This window comes from Trichechus manatus, unplaced genomic scaffold, assembly GCF_000243295.1.
Source record: "Trichechus manatus latirostris isolate Lorelei unplaced genomic scaffold, TriManLat1.0 scaffold00023, whole genome shotgun sequence".
Taxonomy (NCBI): domain Eukaryota; kingdom Metazoa; phylum Chordata; class Mammalia; order Sirenia; family Trichechidae; genus Trichechus; species Trichechus manatus.
Window position 1 is genome coordinate 18,329,467 of NW_004443959.1, and position 21,881 is coordinate 18,351,347.

Genomic DNA, 21,881 nt, shown 5'->3' on the forward strand with positions numbered 1-21,881 from the left:
GAATCAGCTTAGAGCTCCATCTTCTGGTTCCAACCAGTTAATTGCCGTTCTCGAGCATCTTAAAAGCTCATCCTACACAAGCTATCTCCAGAAATGGTGGCTACCACAGAACAAAACCTGCTTCTAAATGTTTAACTGGCTCATGTTATTGTGAACGACATGGAATTTGGCTGGTTATAACTTGAAAGAATTTAGTATACTTTATGCATGGCACTGTCAGCAGCATTGTCTATTGGAAAATATGCAAACTAGAAACACTCATTATTTCTTTGCCAAATTAAAGAAAAACAATCTCGTTCTCCAAATTCATTTTACAAGGAATGCCCATGACAGGTTTGAAAAACTTCCTCTCACCCTTTGGAGTCTTCTTGTATTGACTAAGGGACAGAAGGTGGAAGGTAGTAATTGGATCAGCATAATGTGAAACTATGTGAGACAAGACAATTAAATTCCCTTTCTATAATTGCAGCCTCTCTGGATGCCCTATTGCTGCAGCAGAGAAACTGGCAAAGGCCCAAGAAAAACATCAGAGCTGTGATGTGTCAAAATCCAATCAGGCATCAGACCGAGTCCTAAGGTATTTCCCAAACATGGAATGTATCATTTTCACGAGAGTTCATCTAAGCTCAGTCCAAAAGATTCTTCATGGTGCTTGGGATACTAGATGAGATTGATTTTCTTACTTAGTGACAGAAATAAAGGGCGGTGGTTGGTGTAGTTAAAAGGTCACTGGACCCGGGTCCCACGCCTAGCTCAGTGAATAATGGCGGTGTGAGGAAAAGGAGAGTCTCTGGATGGCATATATGGTTGAACACTCAACTCCTAGCTGAAAGGTTGCCGTTTCAAACCCACCCAGATGTACCTCGGAAGCCTGGCGATCTGCTTCCGAAAGGTCACAGCCTTGAAAACCCTGTGGAACAGTTCTACTCTGCATACTTGGGGTCACCATGAGTTGGAATCGACTCCATGGGAACAAATGCCAACAACAAGGGAGAGGAAGTCACTTCCCCTCTCTGGGTCTGCGCTTACTCACTGTAACTTTTTAAATGAGAGAATTACACAAAATTATTTCTGGTTTTCTTTCTGGCCCTGATATTTCATGATCCTATAAAGCTAGAAGAAAGCAAAGCTTTAAAAATTAATGAGATGCCGAAAGTAATTTTATCCTAATTTGAAAGGGAGGGCATAACGTCAGCCTTCAGGGTGGTATTAATGGTTTTGAAAATGTAACAGTGATGGTAATACCACCTTACACTTTTATGTAAAAAAAAAAAAAAAAGCCTTCAAAGCTGTCATCTCTTTTTATCCTCAGACACCCCTATCAGGTAGGCGGGAGTAGGTGTTATTATCCCCATTTGACAAGCAAGAAAACCCAAAGTGCAGAAAGGTTAAGTGACTTACCTGCAATCACTTAATCATTGAATGTTAAAATGGGAAAAGACCGACTGCTTTTTTAAGCTTATGGAAGAATGATCATTGGGCCAGGAGGTGAAGGAAGGCCTCTCTACTCCCATAACCCTTCTATCCTGCTTGCATTTTTGCACATTCCGTTCAAATCCCTGTCCACTTGAAAACCACGATGATCATTGTATATGCTGACGTTTTACTCACTAGCATACCAGAAACACGTTTCCATGTCTCTATACAGTAATCATAATTGTCATTTTAATAGGTACATATAGTCTACTGTGTGGACGCAACATCAGTGACAAAATGAAATTCTGGCCCTTAGATTGTTTCCAACGTTTACCATTAAAGAGAGAATAATAATAAACACTTTCGTACATATAGTATTTCGCCTCTGTTAATTACTTCTTTAAGAGAAACCACTTAAAGAAAAGCACAAGACAAGGGACATTAATATCTTTTTGGTTCATCCTGTGCATTATTTCACAGCTTTCTTAATGGATTTTACCCCAGTAATTAAACCTCCTTTTTCTCTCTCAACAAGAAAGTTAAAATCTTTATAGAAAATGTGAAATATATAAGTAGTAAAAAAATAAGAAAATAAACCCAGCTATGATCCTACCATTCAGAGATAATCCCTCAGTAAATTTTATTGGATGTGCTTCTAAATTTTTGTATGTGTTAGTGTCACTAATTTAAAATACCACCAGTATACCAGTATTTCCATCACTGTGACTCACTTTACAGATGATAAGAGTGAATACCTAGTAAGTGCCACCTGCCCGAGCCCCATAGCTCCCACTCCCAGCCATTAGTGATTGGCTGGGCTAGCACAAGAAGCCTCCCCCACCCCAGCCCACCTCCAGAACCCTCAGGGGTATGTACATTTGAGAAGAGATGGTTATGGTTATTGGCAGAAGGAGTTTTCGGAAAAAAACAGGTAGAAGAGAATTTTGAACTGCGACATCTTCTTAAAATTTTTCTCTTGCTTGTTTTGTCCAGACCTCCAGAAGGCTAGAAAGGATCCCTTGCTCAGCACCTTCTTTGGAAAGTTACCGGGGGTGTGCTGCATTGTACATTTAGGTGGAGTTTTTATTTCACGGCCAATGCTTCGCATGCAGTTAAGCAAGAAGCTCCATTGGCAGATTGAGACTGGCAAGAAATGTATTTAATTTCCAGTATCAGCTTGTTCCAACGGGAGTCCCCATTTTGATATGGAAGCCTAAAGCAGCAGCCTTTTTGGTTGTTTCTGTGGCTTTATAACTTAGGGACCCCTTCCTTCAGGTTGGAGCCCTGGCGGTGCCAGTGGTTAAACGGCTGCTAACCAAAAGGTCGGCAGTTCAAATCCACCAGCCGCTCCTTGGGAACCGTATGCGGCAGTTCTCCTCTGTCCTTTAGGGTCCCTAAGAGTCAGAATTGACTGGATGGCAGTGGGTTTGGTTTCGTTTTCTTCAGGTTAATGCAATGGAAAGCTACAGGGAATGCCAACAAAGCAGACAGTTATGGACCAAAGATCGTTCGTCTGCAAAAAAATGTCCCTAAGTGCCTCCTGCTGGGTCTGGGTTTACTGTGGGACAGGACCTTCAGCAAAAAGAAGGACCCCTACCTCAATGAGTTAGGGCGGCGTCCAAGAGCCACCCCAGGCACCGTGAACTAACAACCCCACAGCAGCCCCTGGCTTTCCAAGGCAGAGCTTGGCCGCTGGGCTAGTGGATTGGCCTTGCCTCCAGGGCTCTTTTGTGTTCTCCAGCTGCAGAGAACGCTGATCTCCAGCGCTGAGTTTGCAGCCTGTGAGCACCTTGAGGACAAGGTCTCTGCCTTGGTCATCTTTGTATTCCCCACAGTGCCTAGAACATACAACTGCTCATTCAATGGGGTAAGCAAAGAGACTGGAAGGAAGGAACAGAACAAAAAAAAGAAAGAATTAAACTTACAATCGTATAACTGGTTAAGGTTAAAACAAATTCTTTAAATAAATTTTCCAACATGAACCTAAGACTTAAGTAAGCACTTTCAATCTTGTTCAACTTTTTAACCCCATTTCCAACATCCTAGACCCCAGGCCCCATCGTAGCCTCTGTTTTGTCACTGGAAGTACTACCTTCTAGTTAATGCCTCTAGCTGCAGTCTCCCCTCCCTCTGCCTGCTCCTAATCTTTTTAAGGCTCAGGGACTGCAGTTATCCCAGGCCCCAAATCTTTTGGCTCTGCCTACTAGATGAATGAAATTACTACCAATCTGGCCCCCAACTTCCACATTGTTTGCTAATGTCCAGACATGCTCTTAGAGTCCCTGCCCTCGGCACCTTAGTCTTTCTAGTTTCTTTTCCTAGAATGTTCTTGCCCCACCCTAAACCTTAACCTTACAATTCTACCCATTCTGTAAAACCTAATTCACACTTCGTCTTCTCTGTTCAAACTTAACTGATTCCCAAGCTGAACGTGACCTCTTCTTGGAATTCTCCTATCACTGTGACTGTTAAAATACTGTCGCGTGCAATGGCAAGGCTTTGAGTTTTATTCACTTATGCGCTTCCAATATTACCTGATAAAATGCCTTGAAAATACTAAACGTTCAATTAATCCTCACATTATTTTGTTGATTTGACAAGCGATTAATAGGCTAAATTAATAAAATAAAAATAAATGAGTTGGTGATTTGGTAAATACATTGGATATTTAACCATTACTGGCGGTGTCCACTATGACTCAGAATCGACTCGATGGCAACAGGTTTGGTTTGGTTTGGGCATTGTTAGGTGCCGTCAAGTCAGCTCCAACTCATAGCAACCTTATGTTCAACAGGAGGAAACATTGCCCAGTCCGGCGCCATCCTCACAACTGTTGCTATGTTTGAGCCCACTGTTGCAGCCACTGTGCCAATCCATCCCATTACTAAGTCACTATAAAGGTAGCATAGAGATGCTAGTAAGCAATATATCAAAAGACCTCTTTAAAGTATTAAAAAGCAAAGATGTCACTTTGAGGACTCAGGTGAGCCTGACCTGAGCTATGGTATTTTCAATCGCCTCATATGCATGCGAAAGCTAGACAATGAATTAGGAAGACTGAAGAAGAAATGATGCCTTTGAATTATACTGTTGGTGAAGAATGTTGAATATACCATGGACTGCCAGAAGAATGAACAAGTCTGTCTTGGAAGAAGTACAACCAGACTGCTCCTTAGAAGTAAAGATGGTAAGACTTCATCTCACGTATTTTCGACATGTTATCAGGAGGGACCAGTTCCTGGAGACGGACATCATGCTTGGTAAAGCAGAGGGTCAGCAAAAAAGAGGAAGACCCTCAATGAGATGAATTGACACAGTGGCTACAGCAATGGGCTCAAACATGGCAATGATTGTGAGGACGGCACAGGACCAGGCAGTGTTCTGTTCTATGTACATAGGGTCACTATGAGTGGGAACCTCCTTGACAGCACCTAACCACAACAACATGTAACAGGTGGCTTACTTTTTAAAAAATCTAGTTATTCAAAGTTGGTAACTGCCCCAAAACCGATCTAAATTCAGGAAATAACAAAAGAAGAAAAAGATTCATTTATTAAAAAACCAGCTGCTGTTGAGTCAATTCTAACTCATAGCAACCCAATAGGACAGAGTCGAACTGCCCCGCAGGATTTCCAAGGAGTGGCTGGTGGATTCGAATCACCAACCTTTTCGTTAGCAGCCAAGCTCTTAACCGCTGCGCCACCAGGGCTCCAATCCAGTTAGGAGATGGTAAATTAGAGCAGTGGTAAAGCTAGCATTTTGCATATATTCTGGCAGTAGAGCTGATGGGGTTTGCTGATGAATTGGATGTGGGATATGAGAGAAAAAAGGAGTCAAGGATGTCTCACAACATTTTTAATTCAATTGGTTTGATATCTGTGCAAGTACCACATGGTAACTAAAGCTTACCTACTATTCTAACTCTCAAATAAGAATGCTTATTAGGCAATATATAACAGATATGTAATATGTAAGGAGCCCTGCTAGCTCAGTGATTAGGTACTCAGCTGCTAACTGAAAGTCTGGAGGTTCAAACCCACCAAGAGGAGAAAAGACATGGCAACCTGCTCCCGTAAAGATTATAGCTGGGCAACCCTATGGTGCAGTTCTACTCTGACTTATAAGGCTGCCATCAGTCAGGATTGACTTGACAGCACACAACAATATATAATATAAATATTATAGTATATAATAGCAAAAAAGTAATGTAAAGTTGGAAAGTAATTAATTATATTAATCATTGATTTTAATATGCAGCTATTAATAACTTTTTTTAAAAACATCTAAGTTGCAGAGGGAAAATTAAGCACCATATAAAGTTAAGTGCAAAATACATAAAAATATAAAATTCTAAAAGCAATTTAAATGAATATAAAATTGACTACAAAAAATACACTAAAATCTGAGCAGTTTCTATCACTGAAAGAATTATAGGTGATACATTTCTTTTTATATTTTTTGTATCTTCTTAAAATTTTTTTCAATGAATTGTGTAGAACTTTCAGAATCGCAAGAAGCCGAACAATGTTTTTAAACCCTTTATTCCTAAAGCAAGTGTAGATCTTCTGTGTTCACACGTATGCTCAACCTTTAGAAACAGAGAGGACACAAGAGCAAGCATATTTATTTAGACCCTCAAACAATACTTGTGGAAAATAAGTTAGGGAAGGAAAAGACTAAACCCTCCTCAGGTTACTGTCCAGGGAGACCCAACCAGGATAGCATTTGCACATCTATGTCAAAGAAAGTTTTCTACTTTCACAGGAGAAATTCCCGTCTTCCAGTATTCTAATTTTATACGTCTGCTGAAATGTCACACTTCTGTTTCAGGTACAGGTGATAGTTGCAGATCTGATCCCAGTAATAAAGACATGGGGTCTTACTCAAGAAATCATCCTTTATAAATTGGCTGTAAACCTAATGCCAACACATGAATTCACCACTTTTTGTTTTTCCTACTAAAGCATTAGCTTTTGCTGAGTCATTATTTTGACATATTTCACATAATATAGAAAGATAAAGAATAAATCCTCAGAAAACTTCCTGCCCTTAAAATTCAGGATTTTGTTCTAGCTAGAGTGTGCAAAAATGATGCTTATGTGAAAATGTAAGTATTCTTATAAATATTTTACATTGAAAAAAGTACAGAGAAATGGCTTTTTAAACTATGGAATTCTATGTTTAAACGTCTCTATCTATCTGTACTCCACAAAATAACTGACCAGTACTCTTCAGAAGTGTCAAGGTCATGAAGGACAAGGAGCCAGTGATGAACAGTCACAGATTGAGGAGACTAAGGAGGCATGACAGCTAAATGCAATGTGGGATCCTGGATGGGATCCTGGACCAGAAAAAGGACATTAGTGGGAAAGACTGGTGAAATCCAATTAAAGTCTATAGTTTAGTTAGTAATATTATACCAAGGTTAATTTCCTGGTTTTGGTAATTGTCCTGTGGTTATGTAAGATATTAAAATTAGGGAAGTTGGGTGAAAGGTGTAAGGAAGCTCTTTACTGCTTTTCCAACTTTCTGTAAGTCTAAAATTATTCCAAGTAAGACGTTTAGAAATTCTACCCACGAGATAGAGATAGAGACGGATGGATGAATGGATGGATGGATTGATGGATGGATGGATAGATAAATATAGACAGACACATAGGTACGTAAACAAAGTAGAATATGAATGAATGAATGAATAATAATCAAGTGTGCCTCTATTTAAATATCTTATTCCAAAAATAAATGACTACTAGGTTAAGAATGTTGAAAGTATATACTGATATATGTCAAATATATTACTGCATGTTCCATTTTCTTGTCCAGCTAGATAAATTTTGATCTAGTTTTGTCTCTGTATATGTTCCTAAGAGCACTTCTTTCATTTCCTCTTAGTTTTTTGAGGGAAATTTCTTACGAGCTCCTCTCATTTATGTGTAACTTCTACTACTGTTTGTAACTACTGCAAAAGAAAATGCACAGATGTGAGATTCTTTCCCCATCTTCATAATCCATGTCTTCATCATGCATAGTAGACCTCTTTTAAAAAAAAAAGAAAATAAAGAAAAAAAAAGTTTAATATTTTTTCTTTGTCTTTTTAATCGTTAAAGTGACTTTTAGCCAGGTAGCTTAGCTGGTGCTATGTAATTAAAGGGAGCCCTGGTGGCCCGGCAGTTAAGCACCTGGCTACTAACTGAAAGATCAGCAGTTGAACCCACCAACCTCTCCATGAGAGGAAGATATGACAGTCTGCTTCCCAAAGATTTACAGGCTAGCCTTAGAAACCCTATAGGACCATTCTACCGTGTCCTATAGGGTCGCTATGAGGCAGAATCTACTCAACAGCAGTGAGTGGGGAAAACAATTATAATTTTAGTGCAATTAGGAAATGTTGTTCTGTCTTTAATTCAGATCATATCGTACACAGGGCCACAACAAAGCCAACTGTTTGTTTTCTTTTACTTACAGGCCGATGTGCTTTGTAAAGCAGCTTGAGATCCCTCAGTATGGCTACAGAAACAATGTCCCCACAACCACTCCTCGTTCCAACTTGGCCAAGGAACTTGAGAAATATTCCAAGACTTCGTTTGAATACAACAGTTATGACAACCATACTTATGGCAAGCGAGCCATAGCTCCCAAGGTGCAAACCAGGGATATATCCCCCAAAGGATATGATGGTAGGAGGTGCACACTCTTATACATGAGAGACACATTTGCCGTTAATAATGTTGTTGTTGTGTATATCCATTTCCTACAAACTAGTCGAGCGTCTGTGGTCACGTGATGGGTACCAAAGAATGCCACATTCACAGCATGGCATCGTATGCTTAAAGTATCACACGAGTGCGGGTAAATGAGAACCTGGTGGAGGGGGAAGCAGGGGAAGGAGATGTTCTTCCCTCAATACTTCCGAAGAAACACATTCTTGCTGCTTGCAGAGTGTGAAGATAGAGAACCCACTGGCTCATTGTTTTTGTGGTATTGATAAGATAGCGTCCTTAGCTTAAAAAACGACTTTCAAATGGATGGACCCAAGACAGATAATACAAAGGACAGCCAGAGGGAGAACGTCTGAGTTCTTGGCTTTTTTTGAAAAGTTTTATTTTACCTCTGTGTTCTGGACCTTGGATGCTCATTAGATTCACCTGGGGAGATTTTTAAAAATTCTAATGTCCAGGCTGCACCCTAAACCAATTAAATCAGAATCTCTAGGGGTATTCCCTATGCAGTGGCATTTTTGAAAAGTGTACCAGTGATTCTGATGTGCAGCCAAGAGTTGGGAACTACTGTTTTACCGAGTTTCCTGTGTTGGTTCTCTATCTGGGGATAGAGAGGGAAGAAAAGGGAAGTCTCGGAGCGGCTTCCAGGTTATGACACAGTGTTGTCATTTGCTGAATTCATAGCTACAATGGAATATACCAATAAAATAGATTGGTAAAACAAGTAAAATACTACATGCTTCACAGGAAAAAGGGTAGTTTATTTTTTACCCATTCTTGCTTAAGCCCACTATCAATGGTGTAAACTAGTTACCATTTCATTATAGAGTTAACTTGGTGAATAGTTTAACGTTAGATGGGAAGATGATATTTCTTTGATTTTATTAATTTGTCTAACCATGCTTTCGCTTTAGATTCCAGGATATATGGATTTAGTTGGCACATTTTAGGGAGTAAAAGTTTTGATGATTTAAAGTCTTGTATTGGTATTCTGTAGCAGAGGAAAACAGATGGATTTTTAAAGACTTCCGAGCTCCTCTTTGAAAAAGTTATCTACTTAAAATCATAGTACACAAAAAACAAATTTCATTTACATTTAATGCTTGGGGAATTCTGAAACCTTTTTTCAATTCAGTACCAGTGGCTCCACATGTTTCTAAGTTATTTTGCACCTTAATAACAATTAATTATTGTACAGTGAATGAAATTTTATATTTCTTCAATGTATCATATACTGATTGTGCTGTGTGTGTCAGTTCTTAATATATAGGAACGTAGATATAAGTGGAATAAAAGGAGTGCTGTAGAATATAACAGAGAAGAACTAGTCTTGTTTTATTGTTTATTTTTGTAGTAATAACTTGCCAATTGCAAGTTTTGTTGTAATTTTATTCATTCAATTATAAATGAAGAATCAAAAGAAATTACATCCACATAGTTGATGATTCTGCTTATTTGATTTCTAATTCATTCATCTTTTATAGTAATTCTGTTATTACTTTCCTTAGACGTTGATTTTTACCCACCTGTTGGTTTTGTCATTGTTGTTGTTTTGTGCGACCTTATTCCTTCAACCTTATTTTTATGATTTACTGTAACCTTAGAATAAAAGAGGACTTCTGGATAAAGTCATAATCAGTGGAGCACATTTCCATGATCACATGCAGTTAAGCAGACTCAGAGTCAAATCGGCTGGGTTCTAGTCTCAGTACTACCATTTATAGGAGGTACCATATTGGACAAACTGAGCTTTCTGTGTTTTCATTTCCTCAAGAGTAAAGTGGGAGTAATCATTTCTACCCTCTGACCTCATAGGGTGGTTGTGTAGATTGGCTGAAATAGTGTGTATGGATGCACTTTACCAACTGAAAAGAGCTTAACAGATACATATTACTTAACATTATTAATTCTCACATTCCCCAGCAAAATACCTCTTGTCAGAAACTTAGGCACAGCAATGCTTTCTGTTGAGCCAGAAGAATTCATTGAGCACCGAGAATGAAAACCTCAATATTAGGACTTTGGGAGACCAAGAAAAGCAGTCTTACCACAATTTACTGAGAAGAAAATTGACGCTACTCTATTTCTATTCCACTAGATTCATCTAACAGATTTTTAGAACATCAAGAAAAGTGCCAACTAAGAATGAGATTGGCTTGGTCAGGACTATCAGTGGGATGTGAGCTGATAGGAATCATTACTGTACCTTGGCCCCAGGCAGTATATACTACCGAATTACAGCATCTGGAGCTACCTTGGGTCTTCCCCAAGACCTTGCTTCAGATGCCCAACTAATTGAGTCATTACTCTTAAAGAAAGACAGTGAAATCAGCCTATTTAGGGCAGGGGAAGCATAATGCTTAGGGAAAAAGAGGTCTGGGCCATGCAGATGCAGAATGAGATAGAATAGGGAACTCCTCTCTCCAGGCTGTGGATACCATCTCTTAGATCATACCAGCTGTGATCAAAACACTCAACGAACTTTTATGTAATCACCTACATTTTTCCAGACACTGAGCCAGTTGCTATCTATCGATTGATCGGTTAATCTAACGATTGATCTATCTATATATCTATTTATCTATCTGCCTATTATTTTCATCCTAATAATAAGTTCCAAAGAAGAGATTCCAAAAAAAAATACAAGACAGTGAAACCTATACTAACAATACAGTGAAGTAAGGAGTCCATTCTTCTGGAAGGAATTATAATAAGCATTATCAAAGTGGCAAATTTGAAACTAGATCGTAAAGTTGAGTAGAAATTGTACTTTGGGGAAGGCAGGGAAACACATGGGTTCATAGAAAGTGCCAGTGGTTGGATGAGGCTAGCAGCAAGTTGCCTGGGAAGGAGCAAGAGGAGACAACTGTGGAGACTTCTAAGGAACCAACTGCATTGCTTCATTTGCTATGCTGAGGAGTTTGGCACTCTCCTCTAGGACTTGGAAATCCATGCGTGAGAAATTATTAAGAAGAAGGATAAGAAAGAACTGATGATTGCCAAATCTGTGTCTCTGACTCTGTCCTCTCACGTGAGTTCCAAACTCACATTTTTCCTTGGCTTACTACAAGGGTCACAAACCACAGCGCACAAACAAAATCCAACCTCACCACCTGTTTTGTGGTGAGCTAAGGATGGATTTTACATTTTTAAATAGTTGGAAAAAATCCAAAGAAGAAGAATAGTTTGTGACACATGAAAATCATATGAAATTAAATTTCAGTGTCCATAAATAAAGTTTTATTGGAACACCACCATCTTCATTCATTTACAGATTCTCTACTGCTGCTTTTGAGCTCAACAGCAGAGTTGAGTGAGTAGTTGTGATAGAGACCATATGGCCTGCAAAGGCTATCTGGTCCTCTACGAAGAAAGTTTGCTGACCCCAGCTATAAGATATCTCCACTTGTATCTCCAGGCAAAATATCACACTCCGTTTGTTTATAACATATTAAATTCCCAGCCCAAGAATGAACTCCCTCCTACAATTCTCCCTTTTGCTTATTCCCAACTTTTAAATTCTCTAGGGATTAAAAAGTTTTGAACATCTTTGAACTTTCTCTTTTTCCCTCCTCACATTCAACATCACTCAGATTTGCTCAGCCTCTCCATCTTACTGCCATTACCTTTGTCCAGGCCACGTCACCTCAGTCTCTTCTCACTGCGTTGGCCAGTCTTCCCCTAGTCATTCCCCTCCCTTCATCTTCTTGTTAATCCTTCTAACCCAGAACTTCCCCTTTCCCACGACACACCTGCCCTACTCCATGCCAACCTTTGGGATTGGCTGCTCTTTTCTCTAGCTGGAAAACTCTTTATCTAACCACACACTCTCTACATTCAACATCTGCTTCCAGACACATCTCCTTTATTAAGTCCTCTCTGACTAAATTCTAGCCTGGATTCAGCTGCCCTTCTCTGGACTTAATTTACAAATATTGTTTGTGAACAACATTATGCCCTTTCTGTGTAATTATCTATACCACACAGTATAGCACTGTGTCTTGTCCTTTAGTAATTTTATGTGCAAATGTCTTCTGTTCCACTAGACTGTAAGCTCCTTGTGGGCAAGAGGCATTGTCTTAAGATTCTTTTCAACCCTAAAGTACCAATGCACACCAGGCAGATATAAGCCATGCAAACGATAATCACTAATTAGTAAGAGGTTGAAATCAAGAATCTTTGTTTGGATTTGAAAAAAGTTCAGATCTCGTAAGTTAAATATTTGCATCACAGAGGATATCTTTACAAGAAAGGTTTTTTTCTTTCCATGTGAGATTTTGCATCCACGTTTTAATGTACTTAAGACCAAGCACAAACCTGAACCTACATAAATACAATGAAAGTCAGTGTCGTAAATTATGGTGTGTCGAGATCTGAATCAAATTTGTTAAGCTTACACGTTAGCCAGGTCCTACATGGCAAAAACTTTATGACTGATATCTTTTGATTATATTCATTTTTGTCTGGTTTTCATGGGAAGGACACATTTATCTAGTCCCTACAGGAAAATGCTAATAGATAAAAGGCAGCGCCATTTGCAGGTGGTGGAGTAGAAGGAAGTAGGAAAGTAACTTATGCACATTTAGTAAGACTCACAAGCAGAGTAGGTTAATAAAAAGTATTCTGTTTGGAAGCTTTTTTTTTTTTAATTTATGTATATAGCTATATTTAACCACTACAAATCCTGGAGAGTTTTCCTTCTTCCTGCAGTAGAGGACATAGAATAATTGAAAAGATATTTCTCAGTATGGTTTAAAAAAATCGAGTGGATTGCTGATGTTATCATGTACAACTGTGGCACTCTAGAGTTAAAACCATTCTTTTCTCATAATTTCCAGTGATATGCTGGACACATAGAAGAAAATTAACCAATTCTTGTCTGCTGATTGATTGAAAAATGATTTGATTGATTACAGCTTTTTTAGCAAAAGAGAAAGATAGTGCATTCGACCCTATTAATCTGCTCTAATCTGACCAAGCAGGGGCTCTGTCAGTATTGGGCAAGAGGGATGAGAACAGCAGCGCCATCCTGAAGATCACCCCCGCTGCTTGAGGCTTGCTGCTCAGCAGCAACCCCCGCCCCCAGATGTCACAATGCAGTGCCTGTCAAACATGATCAGGAAAGAAAAGTCATGAGCCAGAGGAAATGCTCAGAGGCGGCCATGATTACTGATAATAATAGTTTTACAAACATTTACAAATAAGCGACAATCATTAGGACTAAAGACCTTCATTTCCTGGAAGATTTAAAGTATAGAAACTCTTACTTTAATTTTGAATAAAATCAAAATAGGATTGTTAAAGGATACCTATGGAAGTATTGCCACAATTGATCATTTGAATGATTTGCATGGATAAATTCATCAACAAATTCCTGACAGTTCAGTCACTTGCCAACATTGTGTAGGCATCATATCTACCTGACCTAATCCAGGAGTAGAATCTTATGATTCAAACATTTGTCCAAGTAGATGTACTATTACATCCATGCCTTTTATAATAGAATCATAATTTTAAGATAATTTAAAGCAATTCAAGCAAGATGAGAGAGAGAACTGCAGCAGTGTTAATGATGTTAAAGATCCCTCTTAGTTGAATATTTTCACATAGAGATAGCATTTTTTCACGGATAAAATGCTAGATTAGATCAGGAGACCTGGCTTCCTTGACTCCAGTCCTGGCTATTGCCTCTGTGGACCTTCATCTTGACTTTGCTAAACCTTAGTTTCTGCATCATCAAACGAGCATATTGTAGTATCTCACAGGATGGTGGAGATAGTTAAATGAAATAATATGATAGTATCCTATAAACTATGCAGAGCTATACCAATGTAAAACGTAATTATTGTCAGAGAAGTTCACCGTATAATGTCCCTAGTTTTTCTCTTAGTAACTAGCGCTCTCTATGTATCCCTACCACATGCAATAAATCATCTCTTATTGGGACTTATTGGAACTGATTGACTGCTCTCCTCCAAGCTGACCCATGTTTGTGACAATTTGTTACAGAGATACGTTTCGTTCCTTTCATTTTTTTTTAGAAATTGAAATTCATTTCAACGCTATGTTATTTTTCTTATCTATGTGGACCACGTATTTTTCCTGAGCAAGTGGCTAGCCCTCACTAGGAGAAAAAAAAAAAGTCACCACATAAGTATTATTTTCTTTCTCCTACAAGTTTTATACTTCTGTTTTTGTAAGAGAATTTTAAACCATGTAAAGCCGTGAACTGTAGACCATGTCAGAGTATCACGAACCACAAATTAACAGGTACACAGTTTGAGTGTGGTTTATGGGGCTTACTAACAGGTTGGTGCATGGATTGGAGCAGCAGTGATGGTGGGGCTTTACCACCTCTCTTTTGCTCCCCGTTAGCCCCATGGGTGGTCCGGGCAGGACTGGCCCAAGTCACAGTTTTGCCCGCTTGTAGGAGCTGCATCAGTTTCTCAACTTCTGCTGCACACGCCTGAAGAGCAGGCATCGGTGGGCTCCCAAAGGCTGCAGGGGGACTGTGCTCAGAGCAGCCACTACCCACCTCCCCCACTGTGTAGTTCTGCTACTTATATAAGGCGCGTTACAAAGAGAAAAAAAGGACACATGTTGTCAGACGCTTGTCTCAGTAATGCTTGCACTCCTCAACAGTGTAACAGTTATTCCCTGTTGTTGTGCTAATTTAGATTAACATAATAGAAGTAATATGATCTCAAGTTACTGGTGGCACAGTGGTTAAAGTGCTTGGCTGCGAACCAAAAGTTCAGCAATTCAAACCCACCAGCCCCTCTGCAGGAGGAAGATGTGGCAGTCTGCTTCCATAAATATTTACAGCCATGGAAACCCTACAGGGCAGTTCTACTCTGTGCTATAGGGTTGCTATGAGTTGGAATCGACTCGAAGGCAGTGGGTTTTGTTTTGGTTTACTTCTCATACATCATAAATTTTTTGTTGTTGTCGTTAAACTGACCCTCTGGTGCATGCAGGGCAACTGGGTATGAAATAGCTACTGGCTTAGTTGCTTGTATGGTTTGCTTTAGAACTTTTGGCAGGGAGCAGAGATGAGATTGGGGGTCGGCCCAGCTAGGTTCTGGGGCTCCAGTCATCCCACTATGCTAACCCTGTGGCTGCCTATGCTTGACAAGTGTCACTACTGTGATGTGGAAATAATGAGCTTCATTCTTCATGTCATTAAGACATATTCTGCGGTCCCAAATCAAAATTAATCAATGACGAAAGCTTAATTCTTTTGTTATTTGTATTTTAATAAAGTGTTTGGGGGTAATTTCCTAATATTTCTCCGAACAATCGTGTTAGCTCGATTAACAGGTTTTTGTGTGTAGATCTGTTTTGTTTTGTTTCTTCCCATTTGGGAGGGCACATGCAAAGGACGTCCTCCTGAAGGGTGGAAGGCCTCCAGTTGTAGAACGGGACAACAGCGAGACCAGTGACAGCATGTTAAATCCCTCCCTCCGTCCTTCCAGTAACAGCCATAATTGAGGTTTCCATCAGAAGTATCTAGCCCAGGGCTTTGCCAGCTAGGATCAGGACAGGCCCTAAGCAAAACTGGAAACCATTCCAAATTAGTATGCAGCAGTTGCTCTCTCTTTCCATGAAACCTCCCCTTGCCCCATCCCTGGCCCCTCGTCAAGTCCACTCAGGCCACACCCTCATGCTGGCCAAGGAGGAAAGCTTTGGAAATAAGGTGCCAGAGGCCGTGTGCTACCCCTCTTAAAAGATACTTTGGGTTTTAAAGACAGAACCACTCCAAGCAGCCGTGCTTACTAAAAGGAGTGCATCTCTAATGAGGGACTTAAGACCTTGCTGAAGAAGATATTTTTGTGGGAGTTCTTCCCACATCCTCTAGGCTCTCCTTACTTACTCCACTGATTCAAGACAAAATATCTGGCCTTTGGGCAAATGAAGATCCTGTGACTTTAACTGATCCTGTCAATGATAATAAGTAAAAAAGAGCCCATCATAATAAATCATTGATGCAAACGTTTTCTCACCCAAGTACTAAAGGAGATTTTTAAACAGCTCTAAAAAATAACACCATCTCTTAAGTGCCTGTTAGACTGTTAGTGATGAGGATTGTTCAGAAAAGAATACTAAGCAGCCAGAATCCTTTAAGTGAAGCCCTGTCGCTGGGTGATAGACAGATTATTAAATATAAAGAGATTGTACCACATGTGGTATGTACCATTCGGATCTGAGGATCACCAAGCGGCCACTCTGAATTGTTTTAAATTGATCTTGAGCTTATTTATGCCACAGGGATATGCTATTTTCTTCCCCTCAGCCATCACTATTGCACTGGTGTGGCTCTTTATTAAAATTATAGAAGTATTTTCTTAAGGAAAGGAGTTTCTGGTCTGTCTGAACCAAAAACCCACTGCCCTCCAGTGGATTCCGACTCCTACCGACCCTATGAGTCTGATCTGTATGGCTGGCCGGAAATCCGCTTCCCAAAGGGCGCCCAATCCGGCAGGCCTAGGAGGTGGCCCCCGGGCGTGTTGTGCACCTGGGTCGCCTGCACATTACAACAGTGAGCTCTGATTGGCCTCCACCCAGCCAATCGCTTGACCGATGAGTCATCCGCGGAGGTCCCAGTCGCCAAATGAGCTAACCCGCAATTAGGAGTGGAGAGAAAGCCTTGACTCCCTCGGGCCCTCACCAGGCTGCGCTGCCCCTCACTTTCCCCTCTGTTCTAGCCCAAATCCTTACCAGGGGTGTGCCTTTCAGTGTATTACTTGCTAAGCGGTGGTTTCCATCTGCTTAATGAACAGCTCGTTTAAGGAATGTATGCATGCCCAAGTCCTCACCCTCGCCCAGCCCCCAACTCTCTCCTCATTCAAACAAGCACAGTTACCAAAAAGAAAAGAAAAAAAAGCTTAATTTTTTTTTTAAATGAAAAAACCCGTTGACATCGTTAGATCCCCGCGCCCCCCCCCCCGCCCCCCAGTGATATTGTATGTTAAAAAAAAAAAAAAAAAAGAACTAGGAGTTAGGATGCAGATTGGAGGGGCGAAAGAAGACAGCAGGGGTGTTTTGGCTTGGGCTGGGTTGGGTTCATTTGCGTAGTGTGCTAGGTCTCTTGAGTCATCTTTTTTCTTTCTTTTGTCCCCCGTGTCTCTGTCCCGCGCCTCCCCGCAGCTAAGCGGTATTGTAAGAACTCCAGCCCGACGAGCAGCACCACCAGCAGCTACGCCCCCAGCAGCAGCAGCAACATGAGCTGCGGGGGCGGCAGCAGCGCCAGCAGCACCTGCAGCAAGAGCAGCTTTGACTACACGCATGACATGGAGGCGGCCCACATGGCTGCCACGGCCATTCTCAACCTGTCCACCCGCTGCCGAGAGATGCCTCAGAACCTCTCCACTAAACCTCAGGACCTCTGTGCAGCCCGGGTAAACGCTCCGTTCCGTGCTGCAGCTGCCACCACCCCACCCCGACCGGGCCCTGGGCGGAGGCCTCAGAGGGAGGGGCGCGCTGCCCTGCGCTGGCTCTTAAAGGCGGCTTTCTCCCCAGCAAAAAGCTACAGCTTTTTTTTTTTTTTAATGCAGTCAAATAAAAATAATGATGCTGAGTCACTTCAATCCAGGTCAAACTGACGATCTTAAAAATCCGGAGCTAATGATAGCAGCCTAGGATTTAAATTCTGCTGTAATTTGTGGACTCAATGATTACATAAAACCTTTTTCTTTTTCCTTTTTTTTAGTTTGAAAAATTAGTGCATGTTTGCTTACAGTAGCTTTAATGGCACCATTTTCTTAACAGTACTCATTTTCTAAAGGAGGACAGATGATCAGGTCTGTTAGATTAGTATGTACAAATGGACCCTAAGCGTTAGAATCAGTGACCACTTCTGTGAACGTTGGGTACCACACGATTTTTTTTTTGTTGTTTCAAATGGCAACACAGAGAATACCAAACTGAAGAAGCAATATGACTTGAACTTTAAACATTCACAAGATTTAATAGCTCCATTATCAAATAACATGCCCGGGAATGTTCCCTCGCCCCACTCCCAATGTATTAGAACATACTAGGAAAACAAAGTAAAATAAAATAAAATAAAAAATCTGATGTTCACACTAACTTCTCATCTTTCCTGCAGTCATAGCTGGCACTCATTAGTTTAAATAAATCATAGATGCTAAAATGTTATGCAATGTTTATGGAGGTTTTAGATTTTTAATTTTCTTATCCATCAATTCATTGCATACGCTGATAGCAGAAGAGAGTTAAGATGCGCCAGAGAACTAAGAGAAAGCTACCTCGCGGAGGCCGCTAGGTGGCGCAGGAGAGCCAGGCAGTGCCAGGGAGCCCGCTGTACTGGATGTTCTCAGAGGAGAGGCTGAGCAGGCGGACATGTTCGCCTCTTTTCCAGAAAAACAAAGGTTTTCTTTCTCTCTTATCTAAAGCTTCTTGGCCATGCACCATGAGCTCACCACACTGACAGTAGTTGTTAGAAATAATTGTAATTTGTATGAATGGAGAAAGGTCAGTAATTTTATGTTTTGCAAATGCTTTCTTTTCTATTAATATCTTTATTCCTATATATTGGAGAATTGTCAGGGGCATGCAATTTTCGTTGTGATCAGGTTGCTAAGATGCGAGACTAGCATGGAAGAGATTCTGTGACTAGAGAGAGAGAGAGGGAGAAAACAGTAAACCCTTCCCATTTTTTTCCACTTTATTAAAATTAAACTAAGAGAATAAATCCAACATTATGAAGCTTAAATGAGTGTCAGAGCTGCTGTCAGAAATGCACTTTGACAGAGTTCAGGTTGAATAATAGTGGGTAACGTATCAAGGTAACAGCCCAACGGATGGCATTTTCATTGCAGGCTTCCTCCTGCTGTTACCTGGAAAGGAATGAGAACTGCTAGACCTTTGAGTCCGGCAGCAGCTTCCCTGCCAGGCTGAAATCAGATTTTTGCTCAAGAGACTGTAACTCTTTAGGGAAAAAATGGAGGATTGTTGGGGATATTTTAATTTTTCTTACTTTCTGTCCCCCACTTGTCCTTCCTTCTCTCTTTTTTACTGAAAGGCAAGCTCAGAAGAATTCTTGATTTGTTTCAAAGCATCATTTAAAAAAAAATCCTCACCCTGTGCTGCTTTTTTTTTTTAAACCAGTTGACTAAATTGCAGGTTTGCTGAAACTTACAGTAGGTCAGACTGTAATCATTGTGGTGGAGAGATTTTGAACTGTTATTGCGTTTCTCCCTGTCTTAGAATGGAAAATTCTGTTTAACATAGGATTTTGTATTAGAAAATAAATTCTAATTCCTTCTCCCTCCCCACTTCATCCTTCTATTTCTTTTGTTTTTCTCCTGTCTAACCTTTGAGCTATTAGTATCAATGGAACTAAGGAAAAATTGCAAGCTGATGTATGTGTGCGTGCGCACGTGTGTAATTCTAATCTCTTAAAAAGTACTTGGACTGGGATGGGATTGAAATTAGGCACTTGTTTGGTTTTCTTCTGACTAGGCTAGTTTCTAAAAACGGAGATGTATTTAATAAGGAAATAAGAAGGTACAGAAATAGTTAGATGCATTCTCCAACCATTCTCACAGATAAACATTGAATAAAAGAAATGTACCAACAGACCCTTTCTGCTTACCTTAGAAGTTTGTGTAACCTTTAATGAGAATGTAAGGAATTCAGCGTTTGAATTCTATATTGGCTGAAGACAGGATTATAGTCTGGGCAGATAACAGCATGGTGGTTATAAGATAGTCAGGCATAAGCCAAATTACTGTGTCTCTCTATTTTGACAGAATCCAGACATGGAGGTGGATGAAAATGGGACTCTGGACCTCAGCATGAATAAGCAGAGGCCGCGAGATGGCTGTTGCCCCATTTTGACTCCTCTGGAGCCTATGTCTCCCCAACAACAGGCGGTGATGAACAATCGGTGTTTTCAACTGAACGAGGGGGACTGCTGGGACTTGCCAGTAGACTACACCAAAATGAAACCCAGAAGGATAGATGAGGATGATCCCAAAGAGATTACTGTATGTCCTTTTCGTTGAAACCTAACTATGTAGACTCCTAAGCTTTAAAATTGGGCCTCAGCTAAAACAAAGTGCCATTTGCACACACCTTAAGACCAAATGTATTTCCTCTTTAAATAGGACCCTGAGCTTATTAGGACATAAAAAACATTTTGTGCTGACCCGGAAGAGATTTGTAACTAACGTTGATTTGAGCAAAACAAATTTTGACTGTATCATAAATGATTATTTTCTAACAACTGTATGTTGTCGCAAATGATCTGTCTACAGCATTCTATAAACAGCCAGCATACCAATGCGTTTTCCTGGGTGGCGTATTACTTACTATAATACAGAATGTTCTCTGCAGGTAGAAACTGACAACAGTCTTAAATACTTTCAGAGCAAACAGTCAACCATTTATTACCTAGCTCTTTGAAGCTAGGGACAGTGTCTTTTCTTTAAGAAACTTAAAATATTCGAGACAGTATACTCCAGCCTTAAATAACTTATTGCAGTTCAGTCGCCTAAATGTTCATGGACTGCAATATTACCAAAACACCTACGGTGTCAGGAACATATTTTTGAAGTCGTTATAATTTCAAATTTAGGTTATTAACTACCCTTTAAGCTAAGGAAAGAAATGAGGAATAATTTATTCTTTATTTGGCTGACTTTTTCTCCAGTGTTCAATTCTGAAAATTATGACATCTTCTTTATTCAATGAAAATGGAAATTCCTCTTGAGTACAATAGGGAGACCACCTCAAAGCAATAGTGTCTTACAGAAACAAGGGGATGGGGGGAAAGGAAACAATAGTTATATGTAAGAATTGGCAAGGAAGCAATGTGCTTATAAGGCCATTACATCTCAAAGCCTATTATCTTTATTCTTCAAGCTGATTTAAGTACCTGGATAGTGTAAAAGACAATGGAATCTGAGTGGCAAGCTCAATTTTGAGGTATTTTTCTCCCCTACAGTTAAATCATGACTACCAAATAAGGCATGATAACTGAATCACAAAATTTATTTTGATTAAAATTAAGCCCTTCTAAATCAACAGGAATATTTTCATCATATTGCCTGTCACAGAAGCAGATGCTAATTGTGCGAGGTACTTGTACTTACGAAGCCCTTTTGCTGAGTAGTGCCATCTATGGGAATTTCTCTGTTACTGTAACTGGACATAATTCTCAAAAGCAGACTTAAAAAAAAAAAAAAACCCTCTGCCATCGAGTTGATTCTGACTCAGAGTAAAATTGCCCCATATGGTTTCTGAGATTGTAATGTTTACGGAAGCAGACTGTCACATCTTTCTTCGGTGGAGCAGCTGGTGGATTCGAACCACTGGCCTTTTGGTTAGCAGCCAAGTGCTTTAACCACTGCGCCATCAGAGTTCCTTTTTAAAAGTAATTTCTTTCTAAAAAAAAAAAAGAAAATGCTGTGTAAGAATGATTAAAAATTTCAACATGCATCTAAATTAGTTTTCTATTGCCTTGGGTCTTAAAAGCACATACATGCAAAATGCTTACCGATGGTTAGGAAAATCTCAGCTCTAAAATGTTTTTAGATACAGAGTTTAAGCTTTGTGTAGGTTAAAAGTACCATCGATGGCAGCAGTTTACCAACAACCATGTATTGAGCGTTGGGCGAGAAAAGAGCAAATGGGAAACAGTCTCCCTGGTTGTTGGGCGAGAAAAGACCAAATGGGAAACAGTCTCCCTGGTTGTTGGGCGAGAAAAGACCAAATGGGAAA

General features: G+C 40.1%; 1 protein-coding gene across 4 annotated transcripts in view; it reads left to right on the plus strand.

Moving 5' to 3' along the window:
• Positions 1–21,881, plus strand: part of MYT1L (myelin transcription factor 1 like) — a 216,084-nt gene that overhangs the window by 80,058 nt on the left and 114,145 nt on the right. For all 4 annotated transcript variants that reach the window (XM_023728299.1, XM_023728300.1, XM_012554559.1 and 1 more), the window contains exons 8-11: positions 470–577; positions 7,882–8,093; positions 17,283–17,533; positions 19,910–20,146. In XM_023728299.1, the coding sequence (XP_023584067.1) occupies positions 470–577; positions 7,882–8,093; positions 17,283–17,533; positions 19,910–20,146 (808 nt within the window). The remainder of the gene's footprint in view (positions 1–469; positions 578–7,881; positions 8,094–17,282; positions 17,534–19,909; positions 20,147–21,881) is intronic.